General features: G+C 31.5%; 1 protein-coding gene across 1 annotated transcript in view; it reads left to right on the forward strand.

The window, feature by feature from the left end:
* The first annotated feature begins 157 nt into the window (after positions 1-157).
* Positions 158-14,994, forward strand: part of cpsf2 (cleavage and polyadenylation specific factor 2) — a 20,683-nt gene continuing 5,846 nt past the window's right edge. The window contains exons 1-12 of the mRNA XM_073816418.1: positions 158-298; positions 921-1,077; positions 1,160-1,319; positions 2,398-2,503; positions 2,645-2,774; positions 4,886-5,001; positions 5,114-5,301; positions 6,943-7,233; positions 7,639-7,739; positions 9,507-9,710; positions 10,844-10,996; positions 14,017-14,242. Coding sequence (XP_073672519.1) covers positions 929-1,077; positions 1,160-1,319; positions 2,398-2,503; positions 2,645-2,774; positions 4,886-5,001; positions 5,114-5,301; positions 6,943-7,233; positions 7,639-7,739; positions 9,507-9,710; positions 10,844-10,996; positions 14,017-14,242 — 1,824 coding nt within the window. The 5' untranslated portion in view covers positions 158-298; positions 921-928. The remainder of the gene's footprint in view (positions 299-920; positions 1,078-1,159; positions 1,320-2,397; positions 2,504-2,644; positions 2,775-4,885; positions 5,002-5,113; positions 5,302-6,942; positions 7,234-7,638; positions 7,740-9,506; positions 9,711-10,843; positions 10,997-14,016; positions 14,243-14,994) is intronic.

Raw genomic sequence — 14,994 nt, forward strand, 5'->3', positions numbered from 1 at the left:
TTTTTTTTTTTTTATCAAAACCTACATTTTTGATTTAGTCAAAATGCTTACATATCATAAAAAGGTAGCTGTGTATCGCATTTACGGTTAAAATATTACGAGACTTTTATTATTTGTAAGCGACCCTCTGCTGCTCTAAGTGGAAGAGTCCAGTGACGTCGGCAGCGGCGGTAATGGCTGCTGCTCTCATGTTGCCGATTTGAAACATTATTATGAATTTAAGATAATTTTACAGCTATTTCCACCACTTATTATTGACCAAACCTGCTGAGATCGAAAGTGACATAACGAGAAACGGGTATGCAAGTTTCTGTGTACATAAATCAACTCAGTTTTTAAAGGAAATGTCTTTATTGGCTTGGCTGCTGTGTGTTTTCAATTGAATTCAGATTAAGTTTGAATGTCAAATTAATCTAAAAGTTGAGTAACTTATTTGAGTAAATTAAGCCCTTCTCTCACAATCTGTGTCCTGAACTTACAGTTCATTACACACTGCTGTTGTTTTATGCGTATTTATTAGTATTGTATCATAATTTGCTCTTTTTAATGGTTTACAAAGCGTACTTTTCCGGTACAGTACTTGTTTTAGATAATATTACAGTGGTATTTGGATAAATATCATGATTATTTTAATGTATTCTTGCCATACTCATAGTATTCCAGAGATACCGAAAAAAAATACCGTGGTATTACCGTGGTACATGTTCCATCACAATACCTTGGCTTTATGTTTATTTCTAAAACTATGGTAGTACTGTTGTACTAAATGATTCATTTACATATTTATATACCATGTTATGAATGACTTCTTCAAAGAATACTATGTTATTTTCATGCTACATATCCAAAAACACGTTACTTTTTTTTAGTACATGACTTTTCATTCACTATTAAATCTCTTGTGTCCATCTGTTGGTCAGACGGCAGAATGACGTCCATCATCAAGCTGACGGCTCTTTCCGGAGTCCAGGAGGAATCGGCTCTATGTTACCTGTTACAGGTGGACGAATTCCGCTTCCTGCTGGATTGTGGCTGGGATGAAAGTTTCTCCATGGATATTATAGATTCCCTGAAGCGGTATGATCTTTTGACAATGGTAGGGGTGTTTTTTTAACTATTTCCTGTTTGTAATGTGTGTTTCCTGTTCTGTCTCTGTTAGGTATGTCCATCAGGTGGACGCAGTGCTGCTCTCTCACCCCGATCAGCTGCATTTGGGAGCTTTACCGTACGCTGTGGGTAAACTGGGACTTAATTGCACTATCTACGCCACCATACCTGTCTACAAAATGGGCCAGATGTTCATGTACGATCTCTATCAGGTGAGAAGGGCTGGTTTCAAAAGAAGAACTGCTTATGATTGTCTATCTAAAATACATTTTTTCTTAATTGTGTCAAATTAGTAATTTACAAAGAAAGAGCTTGTCAGTTCGTGACAACTTTTATATGATAAAAATCACATAACTCAAACAAAATTGAACACATTCGCATGTAAATTAATAAGTAACACAAACATACAATAATACACATTTTTTTCAATTCTTCGCATGTAAATTAATAAGTAACACAAACATACAATAATACACATTTTTTTCAATTCAGTTTTCATGTCATAATTTTATGATAATTATTTTAACAAATATTAAATTGTTTATTTTAAATAATTTAAACGTATTAATTTATTTTCAGTCTAAAAATTGATGTGCAGTTTCAGATTGTTTAAATATGAAAATTAAAAAAATATATATTGAAGTGTTTGTTTGTTAAATTGAGTTTAAATAAAAAAAGTCACCCTAAAATGAATAAACATATTTATTTATTTTCAGTCTAAAAATTGATGTGCCGTTTCAGATTGTTTAAATATGAAAATTAAAAAATATATATTGAAGTGTTTGTTTGTTAAATTGAGTTTAAATTAAAAAAAGTCACCCTAAAATTAATAAAGATTTATTTATTTTTTTGCATGAAGAGAACAAACCCAATAATAGGCCTAATAAAAATGACATTTTTATACAAAGCATAAATCAGCATAAAGGCTAATAAGAAATATTATAAATTATTTGATATATTTTCAAATTACAATTTCAATTGTTCAGGATGGGAATTTAGGGGCTAAAATATACATAATTGTCATGCAAATAAATCAGATTTAGTAGATTTTAATGGGACAAATGGGAGCAAAGCACTTTTTTTAAATGCTAGTATGCAGTAATGACTGCTCTTTTATTTTAATGCTTATTTTACTTTGACAAAGATCTTTGATGCATCATAGACTTGAATTGTTAGTTGAACTTGAAATCCCCATGTGAAAAAACAAAAACATTGTTTGGTGGTGTTCGATATTTCTCACTTTGAGGCAGTGATAAAATATTAATTGTTTTATCTTATTTGATCTTACAGTCTCGACACAACACAGAAGACTTCAGTCTGTTCACGCTGGATGACGTCGATTCAGCTTTTGACAAAATCCAGCAGCTGAAATACTCTCAGATCGTCAACCTGAAAGGTAAGAAAACATATCCTCATTCACATGTGCAAAAAGAGAAAACCCTAATCAGAAGTTATGAAGCTTTATTAATCCAAAATCATGATAATGTGTCTTTTTTTTGGACATCTTAAAAATGTATCATAATTTATTAACAAACAGGAAAAGGTCACGGTCTGTCCATCACCCCACTTCCCGCGGGTCACATGATCGGTGGCACTATCTGGAAAATCGTGAAGGATGGAGAGGAAGAGATCATCTATGCTGTGGATTTCAACCACAAGAGGGAGATGTAAGTGAATGAAATCACCTGTAGATAAAATTAAAGTCTCAAAGTTTTAACTACAAAGGGCCAATATTTGCACCCTGGAATTGATATTCAGGGGTGTTTTCTGCACTTTATTTTTGTCCTACTCCAATAAAAACACAAAATGCATTAAGTTTTATCAAATACCTTTTTATAATATTTTAGCAAATGATAATTTGTGATCAAAGAAATAATATTTCCGTACTAATTAATAAAAGTAATAATTAATGCTGAATTCCTAATATATATATATATATATATATATTTATATTAGGCTTGGGCGGTAATATGGTATACCGCGGGATCTAAAAATAGCAACGGTATCAGTTTCAATACCATTATACCATCATAAAAAACAATGCACTTATATAGGAGACAAGGATTAAATATAATTTATTTAATGCCTAAAAATGCGTATCGTGGCGCCCAAACTGTGGAATAACCTGCCCTTGCATGTTAAAAGGTTTTAAGACTTTTAAAACACGTCTTAAAACCCATATTTATTCTTTGGCTTTTGGCCTCAGTGAGACTTAGTTTCTTAATAATTTAATTATTTATAAATGTATCTGTTTGTTTGTTTCTTTTTTTTTAATGAATGTTGATTGTTTTAGTTTTCAATGTACAGCACTTTGTTTCAGCTGTGGCTGTTTTAAAGTGCTTTATAAATAAAGCTGATGATGATGATGATGATGATGGTATTAGTGATGCGTGGATGGTGGTTATATCCGTGGGCACTGCGGATAATCTGTGGGTCAGGTGGGTCGGTAATAAAAAAATGCATTCTTATTATTTGCGGGTGGGTCGCGGGTGGATGAGATAAATCAATAATGATGCTAATATTAACTACATTTTCTAAAACATGAACGGGCTTTATGTTCTTTTTCATCAGGCAGACGATTTCATTTGTGTGTAGTTTTTGCTGACAGAAACGGTGACATTCCCTATAAAGTTTGAAGGGACTTATGCCTGTGCTAATGCTATTGAGCGCGGTAATGCAGTGGTCGGCTTTGCGTTTACCCACTCCTCTGATGCGCATCATTCGGTAGTGTCCTGCATTATCCAAAATCATGACAGTCCACCACATGAATAGCTAATACAATCGCATGTTAATAAATTGAAATATTCCCTAAAAACACTCAGTAAAGACAGCGATGTGGTCAGGACCGTGGCGGCTTTTTTTGAAATCTATTTGATGATTGTACCTAATGCGCCCGCTCTGTCCACAGATGCCGCCGCGAGGGCATGTCAGGCTAGGCTTTTACGATCAGACATTTTCTTAAACTGGTGAACCCCTGTAAACTTCAGTCCAAACAGGCGTTCAAATGTAAGTTCACGGGTGCATTTCCCAAAAGCATCGTTAGCCAACTATGGTCGCAAGTTCCGTCGTTACCAACATAATTCAACGATTGGGTGTTTCCGACACCATAGTTCAAACGAACATTCGCAAACAGCGTCGCAAACTTACGTGTTAGTTAATAGAATATATATATTCTATTAACTAAAATCTATAATAATATCTATTATTTAATAGATCAAATTACTATTTAAGAAAATTTTGAAAAAATTCACATACATTAATAATCAACACAAATATAAAATCAGTTTATTTTTCATATTCATCAAATAATCTAAAATTGCATGTTATAATGTTAAGAATAAATATTTTAAATATTTTATAAATATTTTAAATATTTTAAGGGTTTGAATATGAAAAAATGAAAATGATATGTTTGTGTTAATTATTAATTTATATGTGAATTTTAATTTTATCTAATATTATTTTCTCAAATAATATTTTATAAAAAGTTTGAGTAATTCAATTCTAAATGATTTGGTCTATTAAATATTTATTATAAATACGAATTAATAAGTTATCTTTAATAAAGCTCTAAATGATAAAGCCTAAATCAGAACAATTATGACTGTTAATTAAAAGTCAAACCAACACCAGATACATATGTAGCTTTAATAAAGTGAAATTAATCACTTTTTTTAAATGTATCTGGGCCATTTTTGTCACTTATATATGTAATTTTTTGCCCAAAATCCTGGTAAATTAAACCAATTTTTACCTGATATTTGCTGTGTCCAATCAGTCACCTGAACGGCTGCTCCCTGGAGACCGTCAGCAGACCATCTCTTCTCATCACAGACTCCTTCAACGCCTCATACGTTCAGCCTCGCAGAAAACAACGTGACGAGCAGCTGCTCAGTAAGTTTAAACTAAACCAACAATAAAATGATTTTGGTGATTTGTCATCAAATTTATTTTCTGCAGTGAAGTTCTTTTGTATATAAGTGTGACGTCCTACACTCTCTTCCAGCCAATGTCATGGAGACCCTCCGTGGCGATGGTAACGTGCTGATCGCAGTGGATACGGCGGGACGAGTGCTGGAACTGGCTCAGCTCCTGGATCAAATCTGGAGGACCAAAGACGCAGGTTTGGGCGTTTACTCGCTCGCCCTGCTCAACAATGTCAGCTACAATGTGGTGGAGTTCTCAAAGTCCCAGGTCTCTGTCACAGCCAAATCTTTCAAAAATGTTGTCTGTGCTGTCTACAATAATATCATAATTGTTTTAAAGGTGTGCAAGCTGGCATTATGGAGTATGTTCATTTCAAAAACCAAGCAAACATACTTTGAAAGTGTATGCATTCATTGCATGATATTTAATGCCATTTGAATGCTCTCAAAATTGAAGGCATACAGGGCAGTTTTTCCTGGATGAGTTTTGTCTTATTTATATAAAATGATATGGTTAAGCAATATCACATGACAAAAGCAAAAAGTGCTGTTTTCCCTGAAAATCAGCATAGTTGCAAATTATTTTATCAAACAGTTCAGTTAACATTTTGAGTTGCATTTTATTAGTTGCAAGTTATAAACTTGCAGTTCAGATTTTTCTTTTCAAAATTGTGAAGAATTCTGACTTTCCTCTTCAGAATTGTAAAGAATTCCAACTTTTTTTTTCAGAATTGTTATTAGAATTCACATTTTTTCCCACCAATTGTGAAGAATTGTGACTTTTTTCAGAATAGTGAGTTATAATCTCAGAATTCTGAATCTTTTTTCTCAGAATTGTAAAGAATTCTGACTATTTTCTCAGAATTGTGAGTTATAATCTCAGATTTTTTTTTCTTAGAATTGTGAAGAAATCTTTATTTTTTCCAATAATTGTGAATAATTTAGACTTTTCCCCTCATAATTGTAAAGAATTCCAACTTTATCAAAATTGTTATCTCAGAACTCTTTTTTTTCATAATTGTGAAGAATTGTGACTTTTTTCAGATTTAAAAAGAATTCTAACTTTTCCCCTCAGAACTGTAAATAAGTCTGACCTTTTTTTCAGAATTGTGAGTTATCATCTCAGAATTGTTTTTTTTTTCTTAGAATTGTGAAGAAATATTTATTTTTTTCCATAATTGTGAATAATTCAGACTTTTCTCTTTAGAATTGTAAAGAATTTCAACTTTCTTCAGAATTGTTATCTCAGAATTCAGATTTTTTTCTCATAATTGTGCCTTTTTTTCCTCAGAATTGTGAGTTATAACTCAGAATTCTTTTTTCCTCAGAATTGTTAAAAATTAAAAAAAAAATTGAATCTTAGAATTAAGAATTCTGACTTTTCCTTTCATAATTGAGAATTCAAATTTTTTTTTCAGAATTGTTATACTCTCAGAATTAAGTCCCGCCCCCCCATAATTGTAAAGAATTTCAACTTTTTTTTATGATAATTGTTATAATCTCATAGATGAATTCATTTTTTTTCTCATATGTTTTTTGTGTTTTGAGCGAATCAGTTTAATGAATGATTCAGTGACTGACTGAATCAGTTTTTTTCAATGAAACATGTCTCATGATTCTGATATATTGAATAAATGTAAAAATTTGACATGAAAATAATGAATGTATCTAATACAATATTTAAAAAATCTCCCACTATTAAGTTAAAAATCCTCTGCAAATCAGATTAAGGGGGCAAATATTGCTTAGTGGTGGGAAAATATTCTATTACTGGTGTGAATTGACCACCAAACAGAATATGAAGAGTGTAAAAGCATAAAAACCTGCACAAAATCCCAGGAAATATCTTTTTTTGTGAATTTTTTTGAGACATGTCAGAAACCAGAAAGCTCTCTTTGTTTTCTCACAGGTTGAATGGATGAGCGATAAACTGATGCGATGCTTCGAGGACAAACGGAACAACCCTTTCCAGTTCCGCCACCTCTCGCTCTGTCACAGCCTGGCCGATCTGTCCCGCGTGCCCAGCCCGAAGGTGGTTCTGTGCAGTCAGCCCGATCTGGAGTCCGGCTTCTCACGGGAGCTCTTCATACAGTGGTGTCAGGACGCCAAAAACTCAGTCATCCTCACCTACAGGACCACACCAGGAACGCTGGGCCGCTACCTCATAGACAATCCGGGGGAGAAGAGGATGGACCTTGAGGTGAGGCCTTGAACTGTGCCACATAGATTTTAAGATCAGCATTAAGTCTAGGCCACTTTGCAATAGAGATGCACCGAAAATTTCAGCAACCACAAATATTCTATATTCAGCCAAAACAGTTTTGCGGGGCCATGTACTTTGCATTTTGATTATGTGAGTGTCTATTTAATACACAGCTGTCTGGATACTAGTGCTGGAGTAGCAATATCAATTTATTGTTTTTAATTGAGGTCTTTTAGTCTGTGCTATTTTAAATGAATGTCTGGATAAAAATTCACTGAACATTATTAGTAGCAAACCTCATAATTGAGCTTAACCCCATCCAGTCATTTATTTTTACTTCAGGAAAGCCATGTTATTTTGTCATTTTAAAGATTTTGTGTTTTTTGTCTTTAACTAATCCAGATAAGAAAACGTTGTCGACTGGAAGGACGAGAACTAGAGGAATACATGGAGAAAGAGAAAATGAAGAAAGAAGCTGCCAAAAAACTGGAGCAGGCAAAAGAGTGAGTGGAAATGTGTTTGTGACTAAGATACTGTCAGAATGAAAAACTGCTTCGAGTCACCCAGAATACAATGCTGATAAAACCAAGACTTTCTAGTGGCACTTATCAAGCCTACTGTGGGTAATTCTCAACAAATATACATAAGACAGATCCTCACTGAAAAAAAAATTGATTTATAAATACTTTGTGAATCATTCATGCTAGAGCTGCGCGACTGGGTCACAAAGTCGTAGGCTTTTTGAGCTGTGACGTTAAACATTCAACATCTCCTCTTATGCTGCTACCTAAAATGGATTAAAAATAGTTTGAAACAGCAGCTCTCGTGTTGATCAGGGTGTGCAAACCCTGCACTGCTGTTACTGACTCACATGAGATGCCTTTTGCCTTTAAATTTACTCATGTTTTGCCTTCTGTTGCAAGTAGAAGTGCCTAAAGCTGTTCACTTTTATGCTTTTTAAAGAACCAGACTCAGTCCCAAAACAAGTGAACTGACTGTGAAAAATAACCCAGACATGTTTTACATTATAGAAAGAAGTCTCTTTTGGTCACCAAAGCTGCATTTATTTGATCAAAAATGCAGTAAAAACAGTAATATATAATAATATATGTATAAGTATATATAAGTAATATATATGTATGTATGTATGTAACAAAAAAAAATATTTCAATATATTCTAAAATGTGATTCATTCCTGTGATCAAATCTGAATTTTCAGCATCATTACTCCAGTCTTCATTGTCACATGATCCTTCAGAAATCATTCTAATATGCTGATTTTCTCAAGAAACATTTTAATTAATCAATGTTGAAAACACTTGTGCAAATTATGGTGCATCTTTCAGGATTTTTTGATAAACACAAAGTTCAAAAGAACAGCATTTAATTAAAATAGAAATATTTTGTAACATTTTAAATATTTGTTGTCACTTTTGATCAATTTAATGCATCCATGTTGATTAAAAGTAAAGAAAAAAAAGAAGCTTTTTGACCTCAAACTTTTGAACAGGTTTTCATTTACATTATTATTCTTGGAACCCAGTCAACTTATTTTTTTTTTTTTTAAATGTAATACTTATTACTTTATTTAAATTTTACATCTAAAACTGTTGTTGTTTTTATGGCATTATCGTCAATAATAATATTGTTAAATTATATTACCACATTAATTGAGACTATATGGAGGAACTATTGAATATTTAAAAGCAAAAGGTAATTAAAAACTTAATGATGTTTCATTAACAAAGTTCGGGAGAAGCGCGTCAGATACTTAGCGTAAACAGCACAAGAGGAGCCCACTCAAGTCAATCAGCGCCATAGGTTAAATACAGCTGACTCACCTCCATTCACTTGATGGTTTATCAGTAACCCTCCACCACCCCATCTCCTCACTCAGAGTTCTCACTACTCCTATTGGGGGGTACTCTGGGTTCGGGCCATCCCCGAGCTCGGAGCCCTTCACCGGACAGCACGCCAAACATGCATTTCTATTCTCCGGCTAATTATATGTAAGCGCGAACTCGTGAAAATAAAGCCTTAAATATGCACTTCATACAATAATATTCATATTAACCTAAAGATATTGAGAAAATCACATGAACAGGTTTTATATCAACCAGCCTTTTCTGTCATAATTTCTTCACTTTTACACAGCACTGTAAGGCATTCTCAGTCGTTTATGGTTCAATAATGCCATTACTATTATTAGATAAGCTCTGAATCCTAACCTTACCTGAGGTTTAATAACAGCGTTCTGTGTTGATGGTCAGGGTGGACATGGACTCGAGCGATGAGAGTGATATGGAGGACGATCTGGAGCAGCCGGCGGTGGTGAAGACCAAACACCACGACCTGATGATGAAGGGCGAGGGCGGGAGGAAGGGCAGCTTCTTCAAACAGGCCAAAAAGTCCTACCCCATGTTCCCTACACACGAGGAGCGAATCAAATGGGACGAGTATGGAGAAATCATCAGGTGAGCGAGAAGAATTAAGAGTTAATACCCTTTATACAGTGGTATAATGTAACAAAGTAATAATACTTCATTACAGTACTCAGTACAGTATTTTTCTGGGAGTATCTGCACTTTACTTTTTATTTTTCAGCCTACTTTTACTTTTACTCCACTACATTTCCTAATTAAAATGTATACTTTTATTTTGATACATTTCCCCAAAGCATATTTGTTGCTTACTACAAAATAGTCAGAAGTCAGGATCTCAGTCAGAATTGCGAGATGTAAACTGTATGAAAATAAAGTTATCTTTTTATCAAATATATATCTGTTTATGAAATGTATTGCATTCTATCTAGAAAGTGTTTGCTCATATTGCCTTTCTCTCAAAAACAGTGCATTTGCATTGAAATTTAGTTTTCTTTCTATCAGCTTTTTATTTCCGTCACAAAAGTTTTTGTGAGCAAACACAACGTTTATAAACTCAAAAATATTTTTGGTGAATTACGTGATGCAAACTCAATTCTTTCTTTTTTCTCCGAATTGGATGATATAAACTTGCAATTGCGAGAAATAAAGTCAGAATTGCAAAATTTAAACTGAGAATTCTGACTTTTTCCCCCCTCAGAAATATAAACTCACAATTGTGAGAAATAATTTTCCTCACAAATGCAAGTTTCAGTACAGTTTTTGCAGAGTGTGTATCTCACAAATCTGACTCTTTTTTTCTTAGAATTGGCTGATATAAACTCACAATTGTGAGAAATTAAGTCAGAATTACAGTTGCGGAAAAAGAAATGTTTAATATTTAAGTACATATAAGATTTAAAAAAATACTTTTTGTACTTAAGTACAACAAATATCACATACTTTACGACTTTTGCTTAAGTAATGTTCTAGTCGTTTTCTGGTAAGATATCTGTACTTTTACTTGCGTATGGCTTTCAGGTACTTTATACGCCACTGCCTTTATAAAATCATAATCAGATGGTAATACCATGGTGTTTATGGATTCCTGCTACTGTTTACGTCATAACCTAATAGTAAAGTATTTTATAAGTCTATTATGATGTACATTGTTGTTTACCTTCTGTTTCATCTTATGTTTGTATTTTCTCTGGAATGACCTTTGACTATTGACCCTTTAACCTCAGGCCCGAGGAGTTTCTGGTTCCTGAGCTCCAGGCCACAGAAGAGGAGAAGAGCAAATTGGAGTCTGGACTGACTAATGGAGAGGAGCCAATGGAGCAGGACTTGTCCGACGTTCCCACCAAATGCACCAGCATCACACAAACACTAGAGATCAGGTGACGATTCATCATTATGATAAATAAGTGAAAATTGTGGATGAAAGTTAATAAAAAAAAAAAAAAAACTACATTTACTTTGTTTGAATGTTTTAAGAGGGTGGATTGTTGTAAAACTTCTGCAGTGTTAATTTTGAATGAATATTAGACAAGTATTAATTGCCCAACTCAATCCGAACAGCTGAGTCCATCTCTTCCATCTTTATTTGACCCTAGCACAGTCTACTCTAATTCTATTCTAAAAAAAACTTGCCCTTTTAGGCTTATTCTTTATTAATTGACTTACTGCTTGTTTTCTGATTAAAATAAAATAAAAACTAACTAACTAACACTAGCTTCTATGTTCTTGTTGTATTCTATCTATTTTTAGGCCTCTAACACTAACTTGCGTTTTCTTTTTTTCTTTTTTTTATTCTATCTATTTTCTTTTTATTTATTATATAATTAAAAAAAAAACCTTGATACGTGTACTGTGTTAGGCTAAATGAGACTTGTCGTAGCACTTGCATGTTATTGCTCTTGTTGTTTTTGATTGCTTCCATTGTCCTCTTTTGTAAGTCGCTTTGGATAAAAGCGTCTGCTAAATGTAAATTATACACAAACAAAATACTACTACTACTACTAATAATAATAATAATAATAATAAAAATATATATATTTACTTTATATACTTTATTTTGTATAATTTATATTTTTATTTATTTATTTTGTATGAAATTTGTTTAAATTTATTAAAACCTTATTTTATGAATATATATGATTATTTTTTAATTAATATTAGCAAATTTGTGAGCTACAGAAGTGTTCAGGACTTATATACATTAAAAAAATTGGTGTAACAATTTTCATTCAAAATTTGCTAGTCAATTCACAAACAGTTGAATAAACGGGAAGTAAAACATTGAATTTAATGTAAAATTCTGAAGTGAAAAAAATTGTTTCCAATAATCTGTTTTATTTACAACTTACAGCATTTTTTTTTACAGTCTATATGTGATAATAATTTTTATTTTGTATGAAATACTAAAGTTAAAATCAAAAGTTTTAAATATAAAACAGAAGACATATACCTAAATTTAATTTGTTTATATGTATTAAAACCAGTGTTAGTTTTTATTAATATTGTCAAATTTGCTAAAGTTTAAACATAAATTTTTAATAAAAAAACAAAGATGTATAACTAAATTTAATTTGTTTAAATGTATTACAACTAGTGTTATTTTGGAATATTATCAAATTTGCTAAAGTTTAAATAAAAAAATTTAAATATAAAACAGAAGACATATACCTAAATTTAATTTGTTTAAATGTATTAAAACCAGTGTTATTTTTGAATTAATATTATCAAATTTGCTGAAGTTTAAATATTTAAAAATTAAATATAAAACAAAGATGTATACCTAAAATTATTTTGATTGAGTGGATAAATTGTCATATACATACGCAACAATTCTACAGTTGTTGTAAGAAAGGAAAACACATAATGTTTTCTTTATTGAATTGACACTGAAGTTTTTCTACAAATATTTAGTGGACTTTGTGATTAAGCAAAACAAATATCTCAGTGCGTTGAGAAACTGCAAGAGAAGACGATGATTTATTATGATACTGTGTTGAGCAGCATCGTTCTTTTCATGATCATGACTAGTTTTAACTAAAGAAGAAACCTAATGTAACTTAGATGTATTTGTTTTTTAATATCGTTTCATTCAGTTGCATCTAAAGAGAATGTTTTTATCCTACAGTCAGTTAAAAATACCCAGGTCTCTCCCAGACACTCACATGTGTGTGTTTGCCAATACACCACTGTCAGTTGTAACTGAATAATTAGCACTTACTCCTAATAACCCTCCATCTGTCTCTAATGAATTGCTCTTCTGTGGTTTGTGTGTTTATCTGCCACTAAACTGAAAGATAATGTGAGTTCAGACTCCATGAGTGATTCTAATCTCCAGTGGTGATAAAATGCTTAAAACCATTTGAGATTTGAGCTTAATTTAATGCTAGTACATTAGCCAGCATTTTACAATTATCATTCTATCAGTTTTAAAGTTTAATTAATACAAAAAAAAAATCATTACCTCAAACATAAGAATGAAAATTAGAATATTTCAGAAATAAGAGTCATTTATAGCATTTTAACAAAAAATATCTGCTAACATTTACTATTTTTCTTGATTTCCAGTTTAAATTAAATGCATGGAAGGTATATGTAAATGAGTAAAGTTATGAATAATTATGTTTTAATGTAATAATTAAAATGACATGTCAAAGCTTGACATGAAAACCTTATACAAGAGCTAAAAAAAGTTTTTTGATAATTTTGTAAAGTTAAACAGTATCATTTTGTAATTATACAGACATAATTGTAATAATATAAAAAAAAATAATTTAAAATAAATGAATGTGAATAAATATCTTACCAATATTAGTTTGAAACTAGAAATTAAAAAAAAAAATTTTTTTTTTTTAGCTTATTCATACATTAGTCAAATTCATCTCTCTCAGTTTTATGATATATGTGACCCTGGACCACAAAACCAGTCATAAGGTTAAATTTTACAAAACTGAGATATATACATCATATGAAAGTTCGATAAATAAGCTTTCTATTGATATATGGTTTGTTAGGATAGGACAATATTTGGCCGAGATACATCTATTTGAAAATCTGGAATCTAAGGGTGCAAAAAAATCAAAATACTGAGAAAATCACCTTTAAAGTTCTCCAAATTAAGTTCTTAACAATGCATATTACTAATCAAAAATTACATTTTGATATATTTATAGTAGGATTTTTGCAAAAAATCTTCATGGAACATGATCTTAATTTCCTAATGATTTTTGGCATGAAAGAAAAATCAATAATTTTGACCCATACAATGTATTTTTGGCTATTGCTACAAATATACCCCAGCGACTTAAGACTGGTTTTGTGGTCCAGGGTCACATATAATAAAATTCTATTAATATAAATATAATTCAGTTCAGAGTGACTGATTCATCTGTTGTGTTCTCAGAGCTCGAGTCACGTACATCGATTATGAGGGCCGTTCTGACGGGGATTCTATTAAGAAGATCATAAACCAGATGAAACCCAGACAGCTAATCATCGTTCACGGGCCGCCTGAGGCCAGTCAGGACCTGGCCGACTCCTGCAAGGCCTTCAGCGGGAAAGACATCAAAGTTTACATGCCAAAACTGCAGGAGACGGTGGATGCCACCAGTGAGACCCACATTTACCAGGTGAAAACTCTCTCTGTCACACCGAACCTGAAATTAGAATAAATAAAGAAATACATATACTTAGGACCTTTTTTTTTTTAAATATAGATGCTTAAATATAGCTGTTTATTTGTTGTATTGCTACATATAAATTACTATGTTTAAATATCATTCTTCGTGTTAAACGTTATGAAAGCGTTGTTTTAAACCACTTTTTTAAATTGTATTTTTATTCCTGTTCCTTTTGCTTTAAAAAGGTTTTTCACCATTTTTGTTTGATTTTTTTTTTTTTCTTCTAGTTTTTATTTTTATTTTAATGGTGTAACACATTAACATTTAAAAATATAAATAATAAATATGTAGTCTCAATTCATTATTATGAGGTTAATAATGAATAGACAAATAAAAAAACTATTAAAATAAAAAGTTGTGAATTTTTTTATTTTTCACAATTTTGCTTTAATTTTTATTTTTATTTTAATGGTGTAACAAAGTAACTTTTAAAAATATAAATATTCTATGTGTAGTCTCTATTTATTAATATGATGTTATAAAAAGACTACATAAAAATAAGGTGAAATTTTGTTAAAAATAGACAAACAATAAAATAAACTATTAAAAAAAGTTAATTAAAACTGAAAACAGAAGATATAAATATACATATAAATTACAATGTTTAAATAAAAATTGTATGAAAACAGGTTTTGCTTATTTGAAACCACTTTTTTAATTACATTTTATTCTTCATGTTCATATTGCTTTAAAAAGTTTTT

The sequence above is a fragment of the Garra rufa genome, chromosome 13 (genome assembly GCF_049309525.1).
Source record: "Garra rufa chromosome 13, GarRuf1.0, whole genome shotgun sequence".
NCBI classification, from domain to species: domain Eukaryota; kingdom Metazoa; phylum Chordata; class Actinopteri; order Cypriniformes; family Cyprinidae; genus Garra; species Garra rufa.